General features: G+C 37.6%; 1 protein-coding gene and 1 long non-coding RNA gene across 14 annotated transcripts in view; one reads left to right on the top strand and one right to left on the bottom strand.

Annotated features, from left to right (window-relative positions):
• PICALM (phosphatidylinositol binding clathrin assembly protein) overlaps window positions 1–18,467 on the bottom strand; it is a 102,239-nt gene extending 83,772 nt beyond the window's left edge. For 5 of the 13 annotated variants that reach the window (XM_081267163.1, XM_081267159.1, XM_081267160.1 and 2 more), the window contains exon 1: window positions 18,030–18,459. In XM_081267163.1, the coding sequence (XP_081123289.1) occupies window positions 18,030–18,159 (130 nt within the window). In that variant the 5' untranslated portion in view covers window positions 18,160–18,459. Of the gene's footprint in view, window positions 1–18,029 lie in introns of all 13 variants that reach the window. The other 8 variants (XM_081267152.1, XM_081267157.1, XM_081267158.1 and 5 more) reach the window with 4 other exon arrangements.
• Window positions 18,468–18,596: 129 nt separating this feature from the next.
• LOC308633907 overlaps window positions 18,597–20,797 on the top strand; it is a 59,293-nt gene continuing 57,092 nt past the window's right edge. Inside the window, exons 1-2 of the long non-coding RNA XR_014018900.1 lie at window positions 18,597–18,714; window positions 20,338–20,404. This is a non-coding gene — a long non-coding RNA (uncharacterized lncRNA). The remainder of the gene's footprint in view (window positions 18,715–20,337; window positions 20,405–20,797) is intronic.

Below are 20,797 nucleotides of genomic sequence, written 5' to 3'. Positions count from 1 at the left end.
CACAACAATCTGTATACGGGGTAAAAATGGGAGTTCATAACCCACTTGAATCAATCTGTGAAATATGGTATATTAAGAACTATGTAATGTTTTGAACAACCAACAATAAAATAAAAAAAAAATAAAATAAAAATAAATTTAAAAAAAAACAGCAAAACTAACTCCTAGTACAGACAGTAACCACTTCTTATTTGCCTCACTTTATCATATTCATTGGCGGCATCATTTTTATTCTGGCTACAGTGAACAGAAGTTGACAAATTATAAAGAAAGCAGCACACAATTCAACCCAAGTTGAAAAGGAACTTGTTTCAAAAGTTGGGGCATTGTCCATCTCCAGATAACTTAGAAATTACAAGCCTTAATCTATATGCAAGTTTAAGGAAGCCAAGAGTGTCACAGAAGAAAATACCTCAACTCACTAGATATTAGCTGAACAGGCCTTATGTGATTTAGTTACATGAGAAGAACATACAAAGGAGTTTTCCAGTCATCTTTTTTGCCCCAGAGATACAATCATTCCCAATATTTCCCAAGAGCAGAAAGAGTAACTATGTTAAAAAGCTACAACACATTCTTGGTTGGTCACAAGTTAGGAAAACATAACTGATAAAGAAAGTCAAGGAAAAGGTTATTCTAGGTTAAATCCATAAGCCAAGGATAGAACATGGCCTAAGCGTTTTTCCTTAAGGTTTCTAATCTCCTGGGGGGCTGGAGATGTGGCTCAAGCGGTAGTGAGCTCGCCTGGCATGCGTGCGGCCCGGGTTCGATCCTCAGCACCACATACAAAAACAAAGATGTTGTGTCTGCTGAAAAAAACTAAAAAATAATAATAAGTCTCTCTCTCTCTCTCTCTCTCTCTCTCAAAAAAAAAAAAAAAAAAAAAAAAAAGTTTCTAATCTCCTGATAGGAAGAAATGATTCTCTCCCTGTACAATACCTTCAGGAGGTCAGTCAAGGAGTATCTTAGCCTCATGAGCTATTCTATAAATAGCTTTTTCTAACTTAGCTGCCAGTTCCAACTCCATAACTAATTTTTTTAAAACAGTTCTTACCTTTTATTGCCACTCAACTGTGATATGCAATGTTTCTGGGATAGGCTACAGAAAACTACCCAAAAATAATGCCCTGGGCTCTACTACAGCCAAAACAATACTGTGCAGAATTAGAAGAACAAAAATGAGGGACTACACAAAATCTAAACTTTGTATTGAATTAATACCCAACACAAATTCCAAAAACAGTAACTAATACACAAATACATAATTCTGTGAAGAAAAGTTACAAAAGTTAATGTTGAAAAAAGAAAAAGAAACAAGGAAATTCTGTCTGCTAAATTTGAACCTCTCAATCATTAAGCAATTTAACTTTACTTCTAAAAGGAAAATGTCACAAATGAGGATAAGGATAATGTTGGTATATCTTCCAATTCTGAAAACAAAAGGCAAACTTACATGTAAAGAACAAACCAAGGGCTGGGGCTGTAGCTCAGTGGCAGAGTGCTCATCTAGCACATATGAGGCACTGGGTTTGATCCTCAGCACCACACACACACACAAAAAATAAATAAAATAAAGACATGCTATCCATCTACAAGTACAAAAAAAAATTAAAAAAACAAAAAAGAACAACCAAGAAGGAACTGGGGCAATAAGGTTGATCAAATTGTTATGTGCATATGCAAATATGGCATAATGAATTCCACTATTATATATAATTATAATGCACCAAAAAAATTATTAAGAAAGGAAACCAAAGCATTCCTTCAGTTCCTTACCAAAAGATCAAAAGCATCTCTCCTATAACTTATTTCCTCTTGTATACAGTTTTAAAAAAACAATTCAACATAGGTTCACACTTTTAAAAAGGCCAGAGAGAAAGATAACTTACACTTTGACAAGTCAACTAAAATTAGCTGTGCATATACTTCAAAGTAAAAGCAAACTTTTTCTTCTCCTCCTAGTGGTTATTATAGGTACACAAAAGGTTATAGTCCAAAAATACAAAAGCAATTATAGCAAGAGAAAAAAAAAACTGAAGCCATGATTATATAATTCCAGTTATTAATAAGAATATACATAGAAATCCCAAGTCCATAATACATACACATAGAGTTCATACAGTTCAAGAAACACAGTTCTTCCAAAGAGCAAACTAAATTAAGGATCCATGAAACACATTATTATTAATAATGCTTACATTCCTATGGTTCTAGAGATAAAAATAAGACTGGAATAACAGTCCATAAATTCATGATTTAACCAAATCATTCAAAGATGATTTGTTACTGTGGCAGAGGATATGGTGATGGATTAGTGATACTTCTTATATACCTTTCATTTTGACAACAAATACAGGACAATTTGCCACTGTACAGCACAATTTGGCAATAGCTAAAGCAAGCACTAGTACCATCCTTTTGGAGTTATCAAATTCATAACGCTGGTATGAACACTCTGAACTAATCGAATGAACCAAGTTGTTAAAGACCAAGATACTTGAATACTTTTAAAAATGAAACAACAAAAAGCTGTTCATGAAATAGTTTACTAGCCCAGTACTCTGAGCCCATTATTTCCACCAAAGATTTATTAAATAATTACTAAGACACTTTTATGCAACAGGCATGATATTCTGAATACCAGTGATACCAAAATGAATAAAATGGAGTCCAGTTTTTAGAAAAGATAAACATGCACAGGCTGAAAAAGAAAAAAGAAAATACCCTGCGCAGAGGGACGGGGAAGCAATCCGATTACAAGCTTGAAGATCAGCAAAACTCCTTGCCTTTCCTATTTTCACACTGTCAGCAGAAAATAAAGATATAGTGTAATTCTCAAAAATGGACTCTAAGTATGGTCCAACTTTACCTACAGTAGCCAAAAGCTACCAGACAATAACTTATACCTAAAGTATGACTAAAATGTATACTCCCTCCACAATCTGAACTCAGATAATCATTTCAGCTGTATTTCTCATTATATTCTGCTTAGCTCTCTCACAGGCCCAAAGAGCCCCATTTGCAGATTCATTTGTTTCCCAAACACAACTCCAGCCTTCCCCACCTACAAAAGTCTGTGCACACTTTTTCCTCCATATGTCTATTACTCCTCACTGCTTATCATTTAAAGTTCAGTTCTGTTCCTTAGCAGCTCGGGAGACTAGAACAGGAGGATCATGAGTTCAAGGCCAGCTTCAGCAAAAGCGAGGCACTAAGCAACTGAGTGGGACCCTGTCTCTAAATAAAACACAAAATAGGGCTGGGGATGTGGTTCAGTGGTTGAGTGTCCCTGAGTTCAATCCCCGGTACCCTCCCCCCAAAAAAGGTATTATGTCTTCCCCTGATCATCCCCCCACCCCTGCTTGGTACTGGGAATTGATCCCTGGACCTTGTGAATACTAGACAAGCACTTTACCACTAAGCTACAACACCCAGGCCTTTTTAAATTTTATTTTGAGACAGGGCATCACTAAACTGCCAAACCTGGCCCAAGGACTTGTGATCCTTTTGCCTCAGAGTAAAGAGTTGCTGGGATTATAAGTATGCAACTACACCCAACTCATACACCTTTTAATGTAGAGATCAAGTGTCATTCATTTTTGTATTCTTTTCTAGACCCTGATCACTTTCCTTCAGCATCTCACTTATTGTTTCTAATCAGGATTTGTACAGGTCCTGCTCAACATTAAACAGAATTCAATCTCTGAATGTTTGGCCTTCATTCTTACTCATACACCAAGCAAAAGATTTTAAATATTTCCTATGAAATTTTATGAAAATACCATGAAAAATAAAAAGAATTCTCACTTTTTCTACTTAGCCCAAGAAAAAGCTAAAGTCTCACAAAATGATAATCTTAAGAGTCTTAGTAGGTCTTTAAAAAAACAGCATGGAGGCCAGGCACAGTAGCGCATGCCTGTAATCCCAGCAACTCAGGAGGCTGAGGCAAGAGGACTGTGAGTTCAAAGCCAGCCTCAGCAAAAACAGGTGGGAGCTACTCAGTGAGACCATCTCTAACTAAAATACAAAATTGGACTTGGGATGTGCCTCAGTGGTTGAGTGCCCATTAGTTGAATCCTTGGTACCCCTCCCCAAAAAATAAACAAACAAACAAAAAACCAACCAGCAATGGAGACCAGGAGGGAAAGGGCACAGATGAAGTACTTAGTAGGAAGAAAAAGACCACCCTCCACTCATTATAACTTATTGAAGGCATATACTTCATTTCTTACTGTCTTTATTTACAGCTTTATTTACAGTGTCCTATATAAAAACACACAAGCCCTTAGCAAATAAAGCCTTATAGCATCCTGCTGTAAGATGTGGACTACTGCAGATAACAACAACAAAAAAAACCTAAAACCAAGGACTATCCAAAATCCATTTCTGACAATCACACATAACAATAATAGTATTAAATAAAAGTAATAAAATAATAGTACCAAAAAACAGAAAAGGAGAAGAAGGAACTGCCAATATTTAACAAGCTATGTTTGAAATCAAACATACCAACAAAGAGGGGAGGAGTGAGGAGAGTGGAGAAGGTATGGGGATTGGAAGGAAAAGTGGCATGTAAAGGACATTATTACCCTATATACATGTAAGATTACACTATTGGTGTGACTGCACCATGTTCAGCCAGAGGAAGGAGAAGTTGTGCTCCATCTGTGTTCAATGTGTCCAAATGCATTCTACTCTCATGTATAACTAATAGAACAAATTAAAAAATAAAAATGATTTTAAAAATAAATAAAATAGGGCTGGGGATGTGGCTCAGCGGTAGCGCGCTCGCCTGGCATGCGTGCGGCCCGGGTTCGATCCTCAGCACCACATACAAACAAAGATGTTGTGTCCGCCAAATACTAAAAAATAAATAATAAAATTCTCTCTCCTCTCTCCCTCCCTCCCTCTCTCTCTCTCTCTCTCTCTCTCTCTCTCTCTCTCTCTCTCCCCCCGCCCCACTCTCTCTTTAAAAAAAAATAAAATAAAATAAAAATTTAAAAAATATATATAAATATGTGTGCACACACATACCAACAATAGGTATATCCTAGGATAAATATTTTAGTGTGTTAAACTGACCTGATTTTATATAACCTAACTCTGAAAAGTTGATTCCAACTCCATCATTCCTCACATTTTCAATCAATATGGAATAAAATGTACTCTTGGTCATGGGGGGGGAACATTTAAACAAGCCACTATTATAGCACAGACTATTACTCATGCAGCAATTTTCTACTTTCTTTAAATGATCCCAAACTACTATTTCATAACACACAGAAACCCAATAAGAAATTCATTCTCCTTGATTCTTTCATATACATGCTATATGCTGTATTTAGCATAATGAAAAAGACATACAGGAGCCATATCTATAAACAATTATAATTAAAAGCACTATGAAGAATTCCAATATATAAAAAGTGTCATTATGGCAAAATACAAAATCCTATAGAACCATGGGATAACACTTTTCCGTGTGGACAAAAGCATACTTATTCAATTATTATGCTATCTCTTCAATCACTTGAATAACTACATACGTTGAGAACCTAAAAAACACACAGTGAATCAGGCTAAGTGTTCCATCCAGCTGAAAGGATATTCAACCTAAAAAAAAAAAAAAAAAAAAAATCCCATTTATCCACAACAAACTATGCCCAGTACTGGGGAATAACATCAAGAAAATATTTTTCTCCTCCACAATTTTCTATTTCTACATTGCAAAAGAAGATAGTAATTTAGATTCCATGTTAACTTAAAAAAAAAAAAGAAGGGGGAAAAATGCAAATATTTTTAGTTTCCTTTTACATAGCCTTGTTTCCTACTATGGTCTAAATGACTCCTTCAAAATTTATGTTGAAATTTAACTGCCACTGCAACAGTATTAGGATGTGGCACTCTAAGAGATGGCCCTGAGGACTCCACCCAAAGCATTAATGCCATTAATGGAGAAATGAGCAATCTATAAAAATGACCCCTTTCAAGTGCTCTCTTGCTATATGATATCCTCCTTCATGTTATGGCACAATAAGAAGGCCTTCACCAAATGGTGAAGCATTGTTATTGGACTTCCCAGCCTCCACAACTGAAGCTTATTTTCTTTATAATCTAGTCAGTCTGATCCCAGTACAGTGGCACATGCCTATAATCCCAGCAATTTGGGAAACTGAGGCAGTAGAATCCCAAGTTTGAGGTCAGTCTGGGCAACTTAGAAAGACCCTGTCCCAAAATAGAAATTTTTTAAAAGGCTGAGAATTAGCTGAATGGCAAAGTACTCCTGGGTTCAATGCCCAGTATCACAAATAAATATATATCAAAATTTTCAAAAAGGACTGAGGATGTGACTCAGTGGTTAAGCACCCCTAAATTCAATCCCTTGTACAAAAAAAAAAAAAAAAAAAAAAAAGTGGAAAGACAATAGTCACAGAATGGAAAAAATGTAGCAAATTTTATAAGAATCTAGTATCCAAAATATGTAAAATATAGTACTTTCCTAGAATCCCAAATAAATAAAGAACCAAATTTAAGCAAAAGGAATGAATAGACATTTTTCCAAATAAGATATACAAGTGCTCAATAAACACATAAAGAGATACTAAATATCATTAATCATTCCCTAGTGCCAGACTAGGGATATAGCTCAGCCTAACATACATGAGGCCCTGAGTTCAATGGCCAGTACTACAAAAAATAAATAAATAAAATAAAAATAAATAAAACACTAGGGAACTAAAACAAAACCACAATAAGATACCACTTCATACCTTCTATGATGACTACTTAAAAAACAAAAATCAAGTGTTAAGAATATGGAAAAACTGTACCCTTCATTCATTGCCAAATAGTGCAGCTACTATGGAAGTCTGATAGTCTGTCAAAAAGTCAAACATATGATCTAGCAATGTTAATCTTAGATATAAACCCAAAAGAATTGAACGTGTTCACACAAAAACTTATAAACAAACGTTCACAGCCATATTTTCCTTTTTTTTTTTTTTTGGTGCCGGAGATTGAACTCATCAGGGGCACTCAACCACTGAGCCACACCTCTAGCCTGTTTTGTGTTTTATTTAGAGACAGGGTCTCAGAGTTGCTTAGCACCTCACTTTTGCTAAGCCTGGCTTTCAACTTATGATCCTCTTGCCTCAGCCTCCCAAGCTACTGGGATTGCTGGTAAGTGTCACTGCACCTGGCCACAGCCATATTATTCCTGATAGCAAAAAGAGTAAACAACCCAAATGTTCACCAAGTGATGAACATATAAACAAATGTGATATATCCATACAAGGGAATGCTATTCAACTATAAAAAGGAATAAAGTACTATTACATGTTATAAGAATGAACCTTAAGGGCTGGGATTGTGGCTCAGTGGTAGAGCAATAGCCTACCATGTGTAAGGCACTGGGTTCGATGCTCAGCCCGACATAAAGTAAAATAAAGACATTGTGTCCACCTATAACTTTATATATGTATATATAGAGAGAGAATGAACCTTGAAAACATCAGCATGCTAAGAAGTCAGATACAAGACCATACATTATCCATTTAAATGAAATGTCCAGTAAAGAAAAATTCATACACAGAAAGCAGATTAATTGTGGTGAGGGGTAGAGAGGTAACTGAGAATAACTGTTAATAGATACAGAATTTCTTCTTTAAGGAATGGAAAATGTTCTAGAATTAGATAATGGCCATGGTTACAAATAATGTTTTGACTATATTAAATACTACTGAACAATACACTTTGAAACAGTTTTCACATTATGTTTATTATGTCTCAATTTCAAAATTATTAAAAAAACCACACACAATTCTCTGTCATAATTATCTCTGAATTGGTTAACTGCTAATATTTCAAGTTATTCCATTTAACGCATGAATCAAATTTCTGCAAACACTTTTTTAAGAGACGATCAAAAAGGTCTTCAGCCAGACATGGTAGTGTGTGCCTAAAACATCAGCTACTTGGGAAGCTGAGGTCATCATGGACAATCTAGAAAGACCCTGTCTCCTAAAATATATTTTAAAAAGGGTGGAGATATAGCTCAGTGCTTGCTTAGCATGTGAGGCCCTGGGTTCAATACACAGTACCACAAATTAGGAGGACTAAGGGTGGGGGCAGGGAGGGTTTGCCAATCCTCTCCAGGAAAATACCATCCATTATTGATTGTTCACTGTATACTTAAATTTCATTAATCTTTTTGCATATTAGATGTATTTAAAACGATACATTTGTTCTTCAAAAGCACCCACAAGATAGCTAATTATTTTATTAGCACATTCAAGATGAAACACAAATACCCCTTGTTCTCAAGAGTTTATAGTCACAAGAGACCTAGAATTAGCAGAAACAAGGACATTAAAATATAGTACATTCTGAAGTCACCTGTACACTATATCTGCAATCTTTATGGAGTGAAGTGGTTTGGAGAGAATGCCTAGCTTGCTCAGTCACTACTTGGAATAACTGCCCTAGAGTAAAATTTGGGCTCCTAGGATTCTTTTAAGTAATAAACTAATGCTGTAAATACCAGCACATTCCTGAAATCACTGCCGGAATTCCAAATGTTCAAAAGAAAACTTTAAACAATTTCCATTAGCCCCTGGGGTATCAACTTCCACTCTAGATTTAGTGACCTTACTTTTACTATCATTACTACTAGCATACCAATCCTTACTTCACACTTATATAAGGCTTACTTCTAAATCAGTCATTTCTTTTCTTTCACATTTTTACATTATCTGCTAACTGTACTTCATCTTTGCTTAATCAAAAATGAACCTGCCACAGTCACACTCAAGGAGACACCCTTCACACAAGAGGCCAATATGACTGGCACTATCTTGGAGTGGTACAAGGAAAGAGCTCTGACAAACACTGCAGATCTATTTCTGGTCCTCTGCTTAATTCTTAAAATTACATTCTACTTTCAAGAACATGCCTTCAAAATATGCACTTTAATATATAGTTCAAATTGAGCAGCTATAACCAAAACCTTTGCTCTAACAATGTTTTAGAAAACACTACCCAGTATCTAAACAAAACTAAACCTCTTAAGGTCTCAAGTTCTAGGAAACACACAGATCATTGTTATAATGTGTTACCAAAACATTACTAACTTTATATATAAATTTTTAACCAGCCAAATACAATTCATTACAACTAAGATAATTACCATAAAGAATATTCATAAATGTCTGCTGGAATAGATCTTATTCTATTGCCGTAAGTTGTTCATGGCATAGTCTGAGATATGCAAGCAGACTAAGCACCCAGAGGGTTGCTGACTAGGTATACTTTGGGAAATACAGAAAAGTACAGGGGAAAAAAGTTCCTATTGTACAAATAAAATACACATAAACCATACACACACACACAGTGTGTGTGTATATACACATACGGTTTATACATATAACTACTGTTTATTATCAAAATTATAAACTTTATAAATGGTGATAATGTTGGACTAACAGGACCATGAAAATTATTCAAGGAATGTTTTTTGGAAACAGGTTACCTAGTGAAAACAATGGGGCTGCTTTCCCCAGGGCTTGCCTAGCATGCCTGAGGCCCTGGGATTCAATCCTCAGCATGGTAAAACATAAACAAAAAAATGAAAGCAAATAGTTTAAAGTAAATTTAAAAGAGTGGAGATGGGGGTACAGCTCAATGGTAGAGAGCACTTGCCTGATACATGCAAAGTCCTGGGTTTGATCTCCCAGCCTCACTAAAATAAAAAGAAAAAAATATCACAGGATGTATCTATCTTAACAAAGGAATGAGGAAAATATTTTGTGTCCAAGGAATGTTGTGTGCAAAGCAAATAGGTTCTGGTGGCATTTGCCTGTGATCTCAGGGACCACAGAGGTGAGACAGGAAGATCACAAGTTCAAGGCCAGCCCAGGAATTCAGAAGATCCAATTTAAAAAAAAAAAAAAAAAAAAAAAAAAAAGCTGGGGATATAGTTCAGGTAAAGTGCTCCTGGCTAAATAGTTTGGATGTCAAGAAACTCCTTTTGGCTTAATTGATATTAACCTGCCTGTTCTTCATGAAAAAAAGATTGCTCTGGGAGGAAAGGAGGAGTAGAGAAAAAACAAATAGATCAAGAGCTCCAAGAGTTCCAATTTAATGACAGACTTTATTAAGATCTTGAGGGGAGGGGGGTTTTTAGATATCATTGCTAGACTCTTTTTTCCCCCAGTGGTCACCTTTCTAAGTAACACTGCACATTCCTTCTAATCTGCCTAAACATTGTGAAATAATCAAAGGACAAAGTCACAAGTCTTCCAGTGGTTGGGTCGCTATTAACTACCAAATCAAATCCAAAATTGCTTGGAGAGTTCAGGATCTCTGAAATCAAGTTCATCTCTGAGAACAGTTTTCTCCCCTATAATATATACCTTTCCTTAGAGGTATATTATTTAGGATCAGAACCTTGACACTTTTAATAGGTTAGAACCGCAAAGAATTTTTAATCTGAGTTCTATTGATATTATTGTTAGAAATTAAAGCCATTTAGAAATGTAAATTTTCATTTAAAAAAAATAAAATCTATTATATGTTTGACAAAATTTCATGAAAAATACCTATGTTTTCCAAAGCAAAATTTTACAAGAGTGGAATTATTTTAAATTTTTGTAACACTCTAGTATCTGGCTTAATAGAAAACAGTTGTAATGATTCTTATGTGCTAATACATTCAATCTATTAGAATATCACACACATAGCCTCTGAAAACCTTCACTGTACACTAGTGAAGGAATGAAAATTGAAAAGGCAAATACTATCTTAGTACATGAACACAGTTTTTTAACCTCACAAACTTACTGAAAGGGTTTGGGGGACTGTAACTGAAGAATCACTACCAACAAAAGAGCAGAAGCAACACAACGGAGCAATGATAGTCCTTTATCTTTGAAAGTGGAACAACTGGACATTCACACACACACACACACAAAAAAAAAAATTGTATAGACACAGACTTCACACCTTTCACAAAAATTAACTCAAAGAAAATAGAGAACTAAATGTTAAAAAATAAATAAATAAAGCTCCTAGAAGATAACATAAGAGAAAAATCTCAATGGCCCTGGGTTTGGTGATGACTTTTTAAAGATACAACACTGATAGCATGATCCATTAAAGAAAGAATAGCCAGGTATGGTGGTGCATGCCTGAAACTCTAGCTACTTAGGAGGCTGAGAAAGGAGGAGTGCAAATTTAAGGCCAGCCTGAGCAACTTAGTGAGACTGTCTCAGGTAAAAAAAATAGAAAGGGCTGGGAGATGTATCTTAGTGGTAGATATGCCCTGGGTTCAATTCTCAGTACCACCAAAAAAGAAAAGAAAAGCTGCATTTCACTGAAATGAAAAGTTTCTGCTCTGCAAATGATATTCATAAGAATAAAAAGGAAAACCACAGACTGAGAGGAAAATATTTGCAAAAGATACATGTGACAAGGGACTATAACCTAAAATTTACAAGAACTCTTAAAATTCAATAAGAAAACAATTTACCTTTCAGAAAGGGCCAAAGAACTTAACAGAAAGAAACCTCACCAAAAAAGATACACAGGCTAGCTGGGCACAATGGTGCATGCCTGTAATCCCAGCAAGTGCAGAGGGAAAGGCAGTTCAAGGCAACCTCAGCAATTTAGGGAGGTTCTAAGCAACTCAGCAACCCAGTTTCTAAATAAAATAGAAAAAAGGGCTGGGAATGTGGCACAGTTGTAAAGTACCCCTGAGTTAAATCCCCAGCATAAAAATTAAAAAACAAAACAAAACAAAAACAAAAACAAAAAAAACAGAAACCCTCAACAACTGAGAAAGACTGTTTCAAAGTAAAAAAGAAATCTGTTAAAAATGGATACACATAAAAAGATGCTCCAGATCTTTTCATTCCATCATCAAGGAAATGAGGCCAATTAAAACAACAATGAGCTACACACCGGTGAGAATGCTCAAATTCTACAACAGTGAGAAAGTTAAATACTGGTAAGGATGTGAACTACAAAAACTCTCAATCATTACTGATGGAAATGAGAAATGACTCTGGAAGTGACTTTGGAAGACAGTTTTGGCAATTTCTTACAAAATTAAACATACTCCTTTTTTTCCTAAGAATTTAACCTTTATTTTATTTACTTGTTTTTATGTGGTGCTGAAGATCAAACCCAGTGCCTCACATGTGCTAGGCAAGCACTCTACCGCGAAGGTACAATCCCAGCACCAAACTGAAACATTCTTAATATAACATACACACAAATGTTGACAGCAGCTTAATTTATATTGTGAAAAATTGGAAATAACCAAGCTGCTCTTCAATAAGTGAATGGACAAATAAACTGTGATACATCCAGACGATGGAATATTATTCATTCCCAAAAATAAATTTTAAGCCATGAAAAGACATGAAGGAATCTTAAATGCATATTACCAAGTAAAACAAGTCAATCTGAAAAGACTATATATGTTTCCAACTATGTGGCATTCTGGAAAAGGCAAAACTATGAAGATAGTTTAAAAAAAAAAAAAACAATAGTTTCAAGGAGTCTGAGGTGGTTTTAAACTACTTTGTAAGACACTACAATGGTGGATACATGCCATAGGCTTTTCCAAAACCAAGGAATGCATCATAACACCAAGAATGAATACTAATGTACATTATGGAGTTTGGGTATAATGTCAACATAGATACACCAATTATGACCAGCTGTACCACTTTAGTGAGGGATATTGATTATGGAGAGGATATTCGTGTGGGAATAGAGTAAATATGAGAAACAAGCAGCTCAATTTTGCTGTGAACCTAAACTGCTCTAAAACAATATTCATTTTCTGGGATAGAAAAATAATTATGTAAAAAGTCACACTGAGATGACAGTACAGACTCCCAAGTGCTACACTACTTGGGTTCAAATCCCAGTTCACCTCTTCTAGCTATATGACCTTATGGGGAAAACAGAGGCTCTCTCACAAAGCTGTTAAATGGAAATGAACTAGTTATCAAATAAAAAGTGTTCTGTAAAGCATCTAGCACACATTAAACACAAATAAATATTTGTTAAAAATAAAATCAAACTAGGTATAAGCACAAAGAACATGGCCATTGCTATCTTTCTATTAAAACAACTTGAGAAACCCTTAATGCTTTGAAAATCTGGCAAATCACAACTAAACATAATTTTTAATACAAAGGTTTACGTTAATCAAGATTCCTTTTAAATGAATATCACTAGCCAAATCTAACTGCCCAAAATAATTCTCCATGAAAAGAACAATATACACAATGAACACAAAAAATTCTAAAAGGTCAAATCCAAAATTTTGATTCTCTAGAGAAATGCATAAAGCAGTTCAACTGGGAACATACTGAGACAGAACACAAAGTAACGGAAATGCCACTTTAGCCACCAAAAGAACAGGAAGAGCAAATATTAAGCCTTTACTCTGCAAATACCTCTTCTTGATAGGGTTCTAACCTTGTGCCAAAAAACCTTTAGATTTATTTTTCTTACTTCTTTGATTTTGGAACTGAAGAAAATAAACAGAGGAAACTTTCTACACATTAGAATCAACTTTTGTATTAAATATTCTAGCATATAATTTTATTTAAATTAAAGCAATTCTGATAAAATAAATTTAGGGACTGGGCCTGTAGCTGGGGAGGGGGGCAGAGCACTTGCCTACCATATGTGAGACACAATGGGTTCGATCCTTAGCACCACATAAAAATAAACAAATAAAATAAAGACAAACTGTTCACCTACAACTACAAAATTTTTTTTAAATAAATAAATCTGGGTGTGGGATTGTGGCTTAGTGATAGAGATCTCATCTCACATGTGTGAGGCACTGGGTCCGATCCTCAGCACAACATAAAAATAAACAAAATAAAGATATTGTTTCCATCTACAATTTTAAAAAAATTTAAATAAATAATTTAAACAAGTGTATTTTAAAGATATCAAAGGATGTGTCTCATACAACTGCTTTACAAATAATATGAAAAAAAATAGCCAGGTCATTATAAAGTGTTTTACTTCTCACCCACCACTATAACTTTAAATCCAAACACAAACACACTTAAAAAAAATTATCCAAGCCTGGTGCTATGGCACATGCCTATTAATCCCACTAGTTAAGAAGCTGAGGCAGGATTGCAAATTTGGCCAATCTCCAGCAATTTAGTGAGACCCAGTCTCAAAATAAAAAGGACTGGGGATGTAGCTCAGTGGTAGTGTTTGTCTAGCATGCACAAAACCCTGAGTTCCATCGCCAGTAAAGGGGGGGGGGGGGGTGGTGGGGATTCAGATATATAAAATATACAGTAAACATAAAATGCATAGATGTTCAAAGTCCAGTATTAAGCATATCTTAAAGTAAGCCCATTAGTGAGGCACAATCACTTTAAAGAAATGTTTTAGAATTTATTTACTAATTACAAATAGGACAAGAACAAAAATGGGTGAATGTCAGTCTTTTAGAATACAAACTTTGATTGACCCTCTTTCTATGGGTTCTAATCCTCAAAATCAACTAACCTCAGATCAAAACATTTGCGGGGAAGGGGGACTGCACAAGTACTTAACTTGTACAGACTTTTCTTTTGTCATTATTTAAGGAAATATAAAATATAATGACTATTTACAAAGCATTTACATTGTATACATATAAGTAATTACAGCTGATTTAAAGTGTAGTATATAAGTAATCTACAGATCCTTTAAAGTATAAAGGGATGTGTGCAGATTATATGCAAATATTATGTCATTTTACATAAGGGACTTAAGCATCCAGAAATTTTGACATATGATGCAGAGATACTTGTGCCTGGGAAACTGAAGTCCTTCAAATATAAGGGTTGCCATTCCTCTACCTTGATTTTGGATAGCCATAAGAGGCCTGATATTACATAGAAATCATTTATTTTTACATATGTTTCAAGTTTAACAACTCATCACATTAGGGATATTAGTTAACTTTTATCCATTAATGCCTATAAGCAAAGAAAAAAGATCCTTTCTTCAAGAAGTATGCAATGTAGTATGAATTAAGCTATAACTCACGGATCATAATAATCACTTCCTAATATGGAAAGATCCTGGAAAGGAAGTGTACAGAAACCACCGCCACACTCTATGGCTTATAGGGAAACAACAGTCCTAAGCATATTATGTTTTTGTCAAGTGTTGCCATTTTAAACTGTTTCTTTTTGGTTCAAATAAGTAGGCATCAGCTGTTAGAGACATTAAAAAGTACAAAGGTGTGGTGCTGAAAATCTGTAATCCCAAAGACTCTTGGGAAGCTGAGGCAGGAGGATCATAAATTCAAGTCCAGCCTCAGCAACTTATTTTGACCCTGTCACAAAATAAAAAGGGCTGGGGATGTCACTTAGCAGTGAAGTGCCAGAGTTCAATCCCCAGACCAAAACAAACAAACAAAAACAAACAAAAATCAGGAGTACAAGAGAACTAAGCTTTCATTTAAGAAAAAGTTTTTAAACTTCTAAGAAATAAGTCATTTGTGATGATATATTTCTGTATAAAGCCTAAACTTCATGATGTTTACACTAAGAATTTTCAATTTTCTCAAAGCATGTTGAAGTGTGGGAGGAGCAAGGTATTTAGTAAACCACTGGTTGGTGAGACTTTAAATTTATTTAATCAATGAGAACTAGTTTCAAGGACATTTAAATTGCATTAAAGGCCAAATAATATCACTGTGTTTTAACTCCTCACTGAAAATAAATGGATGCACTTTATGTATATAGTTTTTTCAGTCAAACATTATCAAGTATACTTAAGTTCTAAAAATACGGGAGTTTGAAAACATAGCAAAAGAGAAAAAGAACTAAAAATGTCAGATTATCTTCAAAATCTAATCCAAGTTAACATTTGCAGTAGCAGCCATTACAAGAAACAAGGCCATTAATATTTATAAAACTACAAACAACTCTTCAACCATAATCAAACTATTGTCTATCCCTTCAAGCAACTTTTCAAAAAGAATCACTTCTCCATTTAAAATAAGACACACCCTTTCAAAAACTTTTAAAGGCAGTACCTATTGTTATAACTTATTTTGAATGAGGGAAAACAATTCACATAGTCAAGTACTTTCTTCTTCCTCCTACACACACACACACACACACACACACACACACACACACCAGAATTAAGACTGTTAAGGTAAAATAAGTTTTGGTAGAGCAAACTCCCGTCTTTGGAAGGGACATAAGCAGTAGACATGTCTACTCCAAATATAAAACACTATGGCTTCACAATGCACTGTTAAGGAATTTTCTATTTATACAAGTGTCATAATTTAAGTATATTCTCCATTCTCTAAACTGGCTGAGACTGAGAAGTAACAAGCACCCTGCATGAGTGTCACAGAGAACCAAACTAATGATTTTTACAAAACTTTTCCACAAATCACAATGAATAATGGTTCTGTCTGTAGCAATTACTTGTTCTAACAGCACTTCATGAGCAAAGTATCTTGGAAGAATTCACATTTTGTTAAAAAAAAAAAAAAAAAAAAGCTGTTTAAGTGCATTGCAAGTATTACAAGCCAAAGTCCAAATGAAAAACCAAAACAGGGCTCCTGACAGTGAATTCCTTTCAGAACATGCTCACTCTTGTTTCACATGGTAAAAGCAAAGTAACTTTCATGTATGATGAAAGTTATTCAGTCTAATGTATCCAACAGTCATTTTAAAAGGGGATTTGTGACTATTTCCTTACTCCTTAAAAGTTTCAGGTCAAAGCTCCGGTGGACTTAAGGATTGAGAGATCCACTGAGCTTTGTACCCTGAGGTAAAGGAGGTGGCTTATGGGTGGCTTCTGGGTTTAAAAAAAAAAAATGGGAGGAGTTAGTTCTACTAATTGAATCTAAGTTACTGAATGAAGCAATACTATGCTGTATTAGAAAAGTTCGTGGCCCAAAAGATAATCAGCATGAATTAAAAAGTATCCAAGATGAAGCTCCAAACATCTTTTTACCATTGTTTTTAACCAGATGTATGTTATTTGTAGATAATTTTATTAATTCATTTTGAACAAGTCTGCATACTTAAGCTACTAAAGTTTCACACTTAAGCTTCTAAATTCAAACCGCCAGAGTTAACAGTTCCAGGAACTGACATCAATATCAGCAAAGCCTTTTTCCATATCCCCATTCGATATTTTAAAAAAATGTGGGGGACTGATATTCTCATTCTCACCCTCACCCCAGTCAAAAGCAGACAATACAATGATTAAATTCCACCAGAGGCGACTAAAAATACCAACTTTCCACAAAGCTTTCCCTAAACCAAAGTGAATCCCTTTACTTTTACTCCTCACGAAGAAGGTAATATGGGATGAACGTCGGGTAACTGGGTATGATACTGGAAAGAAAATCAGTCGAAGGAGTTGTAGTTCTGAAGCTATAGAGGCAAAGAAAGGTAACCCAAAAGGAGGAGAAGGAAAGGTGGAAGAGAAAACCGGGAAGGGTGAAGAAAGGAAGTGGGAACCACTTCGAGGGCTGCGGAGTAACAGGGTCCAAGGAACCCGAAGTCCATGGAAACCCGAAAAAGGCTAATAGGGAAACAATGGGGAGGTGAGTCCCAAACAAGCGTGGAGACGCTCGGGCGAGGGCGATGAGGCGGCACAGGACGGGTGGGATGGAAGGGCGAAAGGCTGCAGTAGACAGGAGAAGCAGGGCGTGAGAAGCAAGGCGGGGAGGCAAGTTGGGGTGTACTGGGGCACGGAGGTGCATCGAGCGGGGAGGCCAGGATCCCCTAGGATCTGGGACGGGAGTGGCTTGCCAAGAAATTTTTGGACAGGAGACGGAGGGAACGGAGGCCGTGAAGGCAGGTGTGATGGAAGCAAAAAGAACACAGCTCGACAAGCAGAGGACCCGCAGCGCCAGATAAGACGTAGGGAGGAAGAGACAACTGGAGGAGAAAAGAAAAGAGATGGAGAAAAGGACGAGGACTGCGCGGGCGTGAAAGGGGTCCGCAGTGGGCTTCACTCACAGTCCAGGTGCTTTTTCTTGGGGCCCATGATCTCGTGGGTCGTGGCCTTGCATACTGTCTTGGACACCGCGGAGCCGGTGACACTGTGCTGGGCGGCGGTGATTCGGTCCGTCAGGCTCTGGCCAGACATCTCTGCGGCTCCTCCGCCACCCCTTCTGCTCTGCAGCGGGCGGGGACCGGGACCCCCAAGTGCTGGAGGGCCCCCACCCCCCACCGCACCCCCTACCCCCACCGGCTCCTAGCCCGCCTGCCGGCCTGGGGCGGGGCTCAGGGCCGCGCGCTGCCACTCAGCCTGCAGAGAGCCGGCTCGTGTTCCCCGCGGGGTCCGACACGATGTCGAGCAGTTCCTTGCCCCCGCCTCAGATCTGCCCACCCCTTCCCTGGTCAGCTGGAGCCGGGCTGGGCAAGAGGGACAGGCAGCTGCAGGAAAATGGCGGCGCCTGGCTCCTCCTCGGAGCTTTCCGGGCTGCCCCGGGTCACGTGACTAGGGCACCGCCCCTCCTCCCTTCTCCCGCCCCTTTTTCCTTCCCTTTTCTCCTCCACGCCAGCCCTCCCTCGCTCGGCGAGGGAAGAGCGGGGCGGCGCCCGCGCGTTACGTGGTGGAACCCGCCCGGCGGGCGCAACAGGAGGCCGGCCCGGGGGGAGTGCGCGGCCCGCCGCGTCACGTGGCCCTCTCTGCCAACAGGTCGCCTAAGGCTGGGCCCGGGGGTCACAGAGGGGGGGCGGGGCGGGGGAGGGGCCGTGAGGTCGGCGCGCTGCTGGGTGGGAGGGCCTAGGGCCTGGGGTTGAAACCCACGGCTTGACAAAGAGGAGGTGCAGCTACTTGCACAGCTTCTAAGGAGGAGGGTGTCAGGGCTCTGACTCCCGGGGTTTTCCTAGCCGAGTCAAGACTGTGTTTGGTGACGCCCCCAAAGCCGTCCTCCTGGCTTAAAGAAAAAGGTTCCAGCCAATCTTCAGAACCTGCCAGCAGGCCTCTCTTCACGGTGGAACTGTTGAAGCTTCCTGTTTGTTTACCCCAGAAAGGTTTTTTTTTCCTCCCTTGTTCCTTGAGAGACTTTGAAATGTCTCTTGGTTTTGTTTATCTCTACTCTGAAAACTGGACACGTAGCTTCGAGTCTAAATTTAGATACTAACTGGCCAGTATTCATCCTCTAGGGTGTCAAATAGGACAGGAAACACATAGCTTCGCTGGAATTCGAAAAGGGAAGTAGTAGGATGATGTCAACAGCGATTAGCTTGACCCTACAAGGCTGACTGCTGTGGTGATTAAAGGTCCAGACCATAGAAGGAAGTGAGAGGGGTAGTAAATGGAGAAGTTCCATTCAAAGGGTCAGAAATAAGTACCTGCCATCTCTCCGGGTTTATTATTTCTTCCCTTGGACCTATTTTCTCTTTGGGTGATCCAGATTTCCATGGAAAGAGATTGACACTGCCTTGCCTTGCAGACATTTTAGAGCTGAGTTGTTATATCTCAAAAATCTCTTTTGTAAGACCCAGAAGATCTATTAACAAAGCCTTTTAAAATGCTATTACTGGCCTACATTTAACTCATAGTTAGGGGTAAATTTTAAAACCTATGAATGTTAAGTTACCATCATAGTCATATGTAATCTTGCTACTTTCAAATGAAATGCTAACATACTCAGAAAATCTGTGTACACCATCTGCCAAACAAATCCAAAATACTGTGCTCCAATCTGGTGACTCTCAAATGAGGCAAAACTAATAGATATTTTGTATTTTATGTATCATATGAAGAATTGTGTGGTATCCTCCCATTGCCTTTCTCTCACACTCCCCCACATACACACCCTGCTTTTTTTCTGTTTGTCTCGCTGTCCACCCCCCACTATGGCTGGTGAAATTATGCAGCCCCATGCTTTTACAAAAAAACTGACAGTTCTTAAACCAACAGGCTTCATCCTTATCAAACCAGCTTCAAATTTCATAAAACTGTAGTGACTTCCTTCAGTACATCTGCAGTCCATCAATGAATTACCCAATTCTCAAGAAATGTCAACCATCATTGCTACTCTTCTGTGGGTTTCATTGTTTAAGTTACTGATTGGCCTGAATCTCTGCTTGATAAACCCCAATAGAGGTGATCTAGCTATCAACTGGAAATATGTTATCCTTGGAGACAATGTAAAAGTTATTCCTGAGCACCCAGCAGGAAACACATTTTTATGTACTCCTGTAAAAGATAATCCAGGAAAGTTTTTCAAATGATCTTTGGGCAAATAATCAAGTTCCATTTCTTGCTCTCTCTCTCTCTCTCTCTCTCACCCTCCTTTGACTTCTGCTCTAGAAACACAGCAAGAAGACTCTCGCTAGATACCAGACCCTCAATCTTGGACTTCCCAGCTTCCAAAAATGTGAGCCAGTACATTTATGTGTATTTTAAATGCCCCAGCTTGTGGTATTCTGTTACAGCATGTTATCCATGTTACATGGACTAAGACAAGCTACACTATCACTACCCTAGAGGATAAAATTAAGAATTCAGCCTGGGATACACATCTCTTCATGATCTAACCCTTACCTAACTACTTACTGAACTTTAACTCTTCTTGTTCCCCTACATGCACTCAAACCATGCCAGCAGGTAGGATCCAGGGAGGTCCCCAGAAGGGAAAAGTGAACCTTAACTCAGCCCTGGCAAGTTCTCAACTTACACCATAGAAAGGAATTTCAGCATAAATTAAAAGTAATATGAAACTAGAGTCCTGTTTCCTTCCTTGCTTGTTTCCTTTCTACCTATCCTATTT

This window comes from Spermophilus citellus (assembly GCF_964194105.1).
Source record: "Spermophilus citellus genome assembly, chromosome: 2".
Lineage (NCBI taxonomy): Eukaryota > Metazoa > Chordata > Mammalia > Rodentia > Sciuridae > Spermophilus > Spermophilus citellus.
Note: the sequence above shows the minus strand (reverse complement) of the source record. Positions and strands in the feature narration are given on the sequence as shown.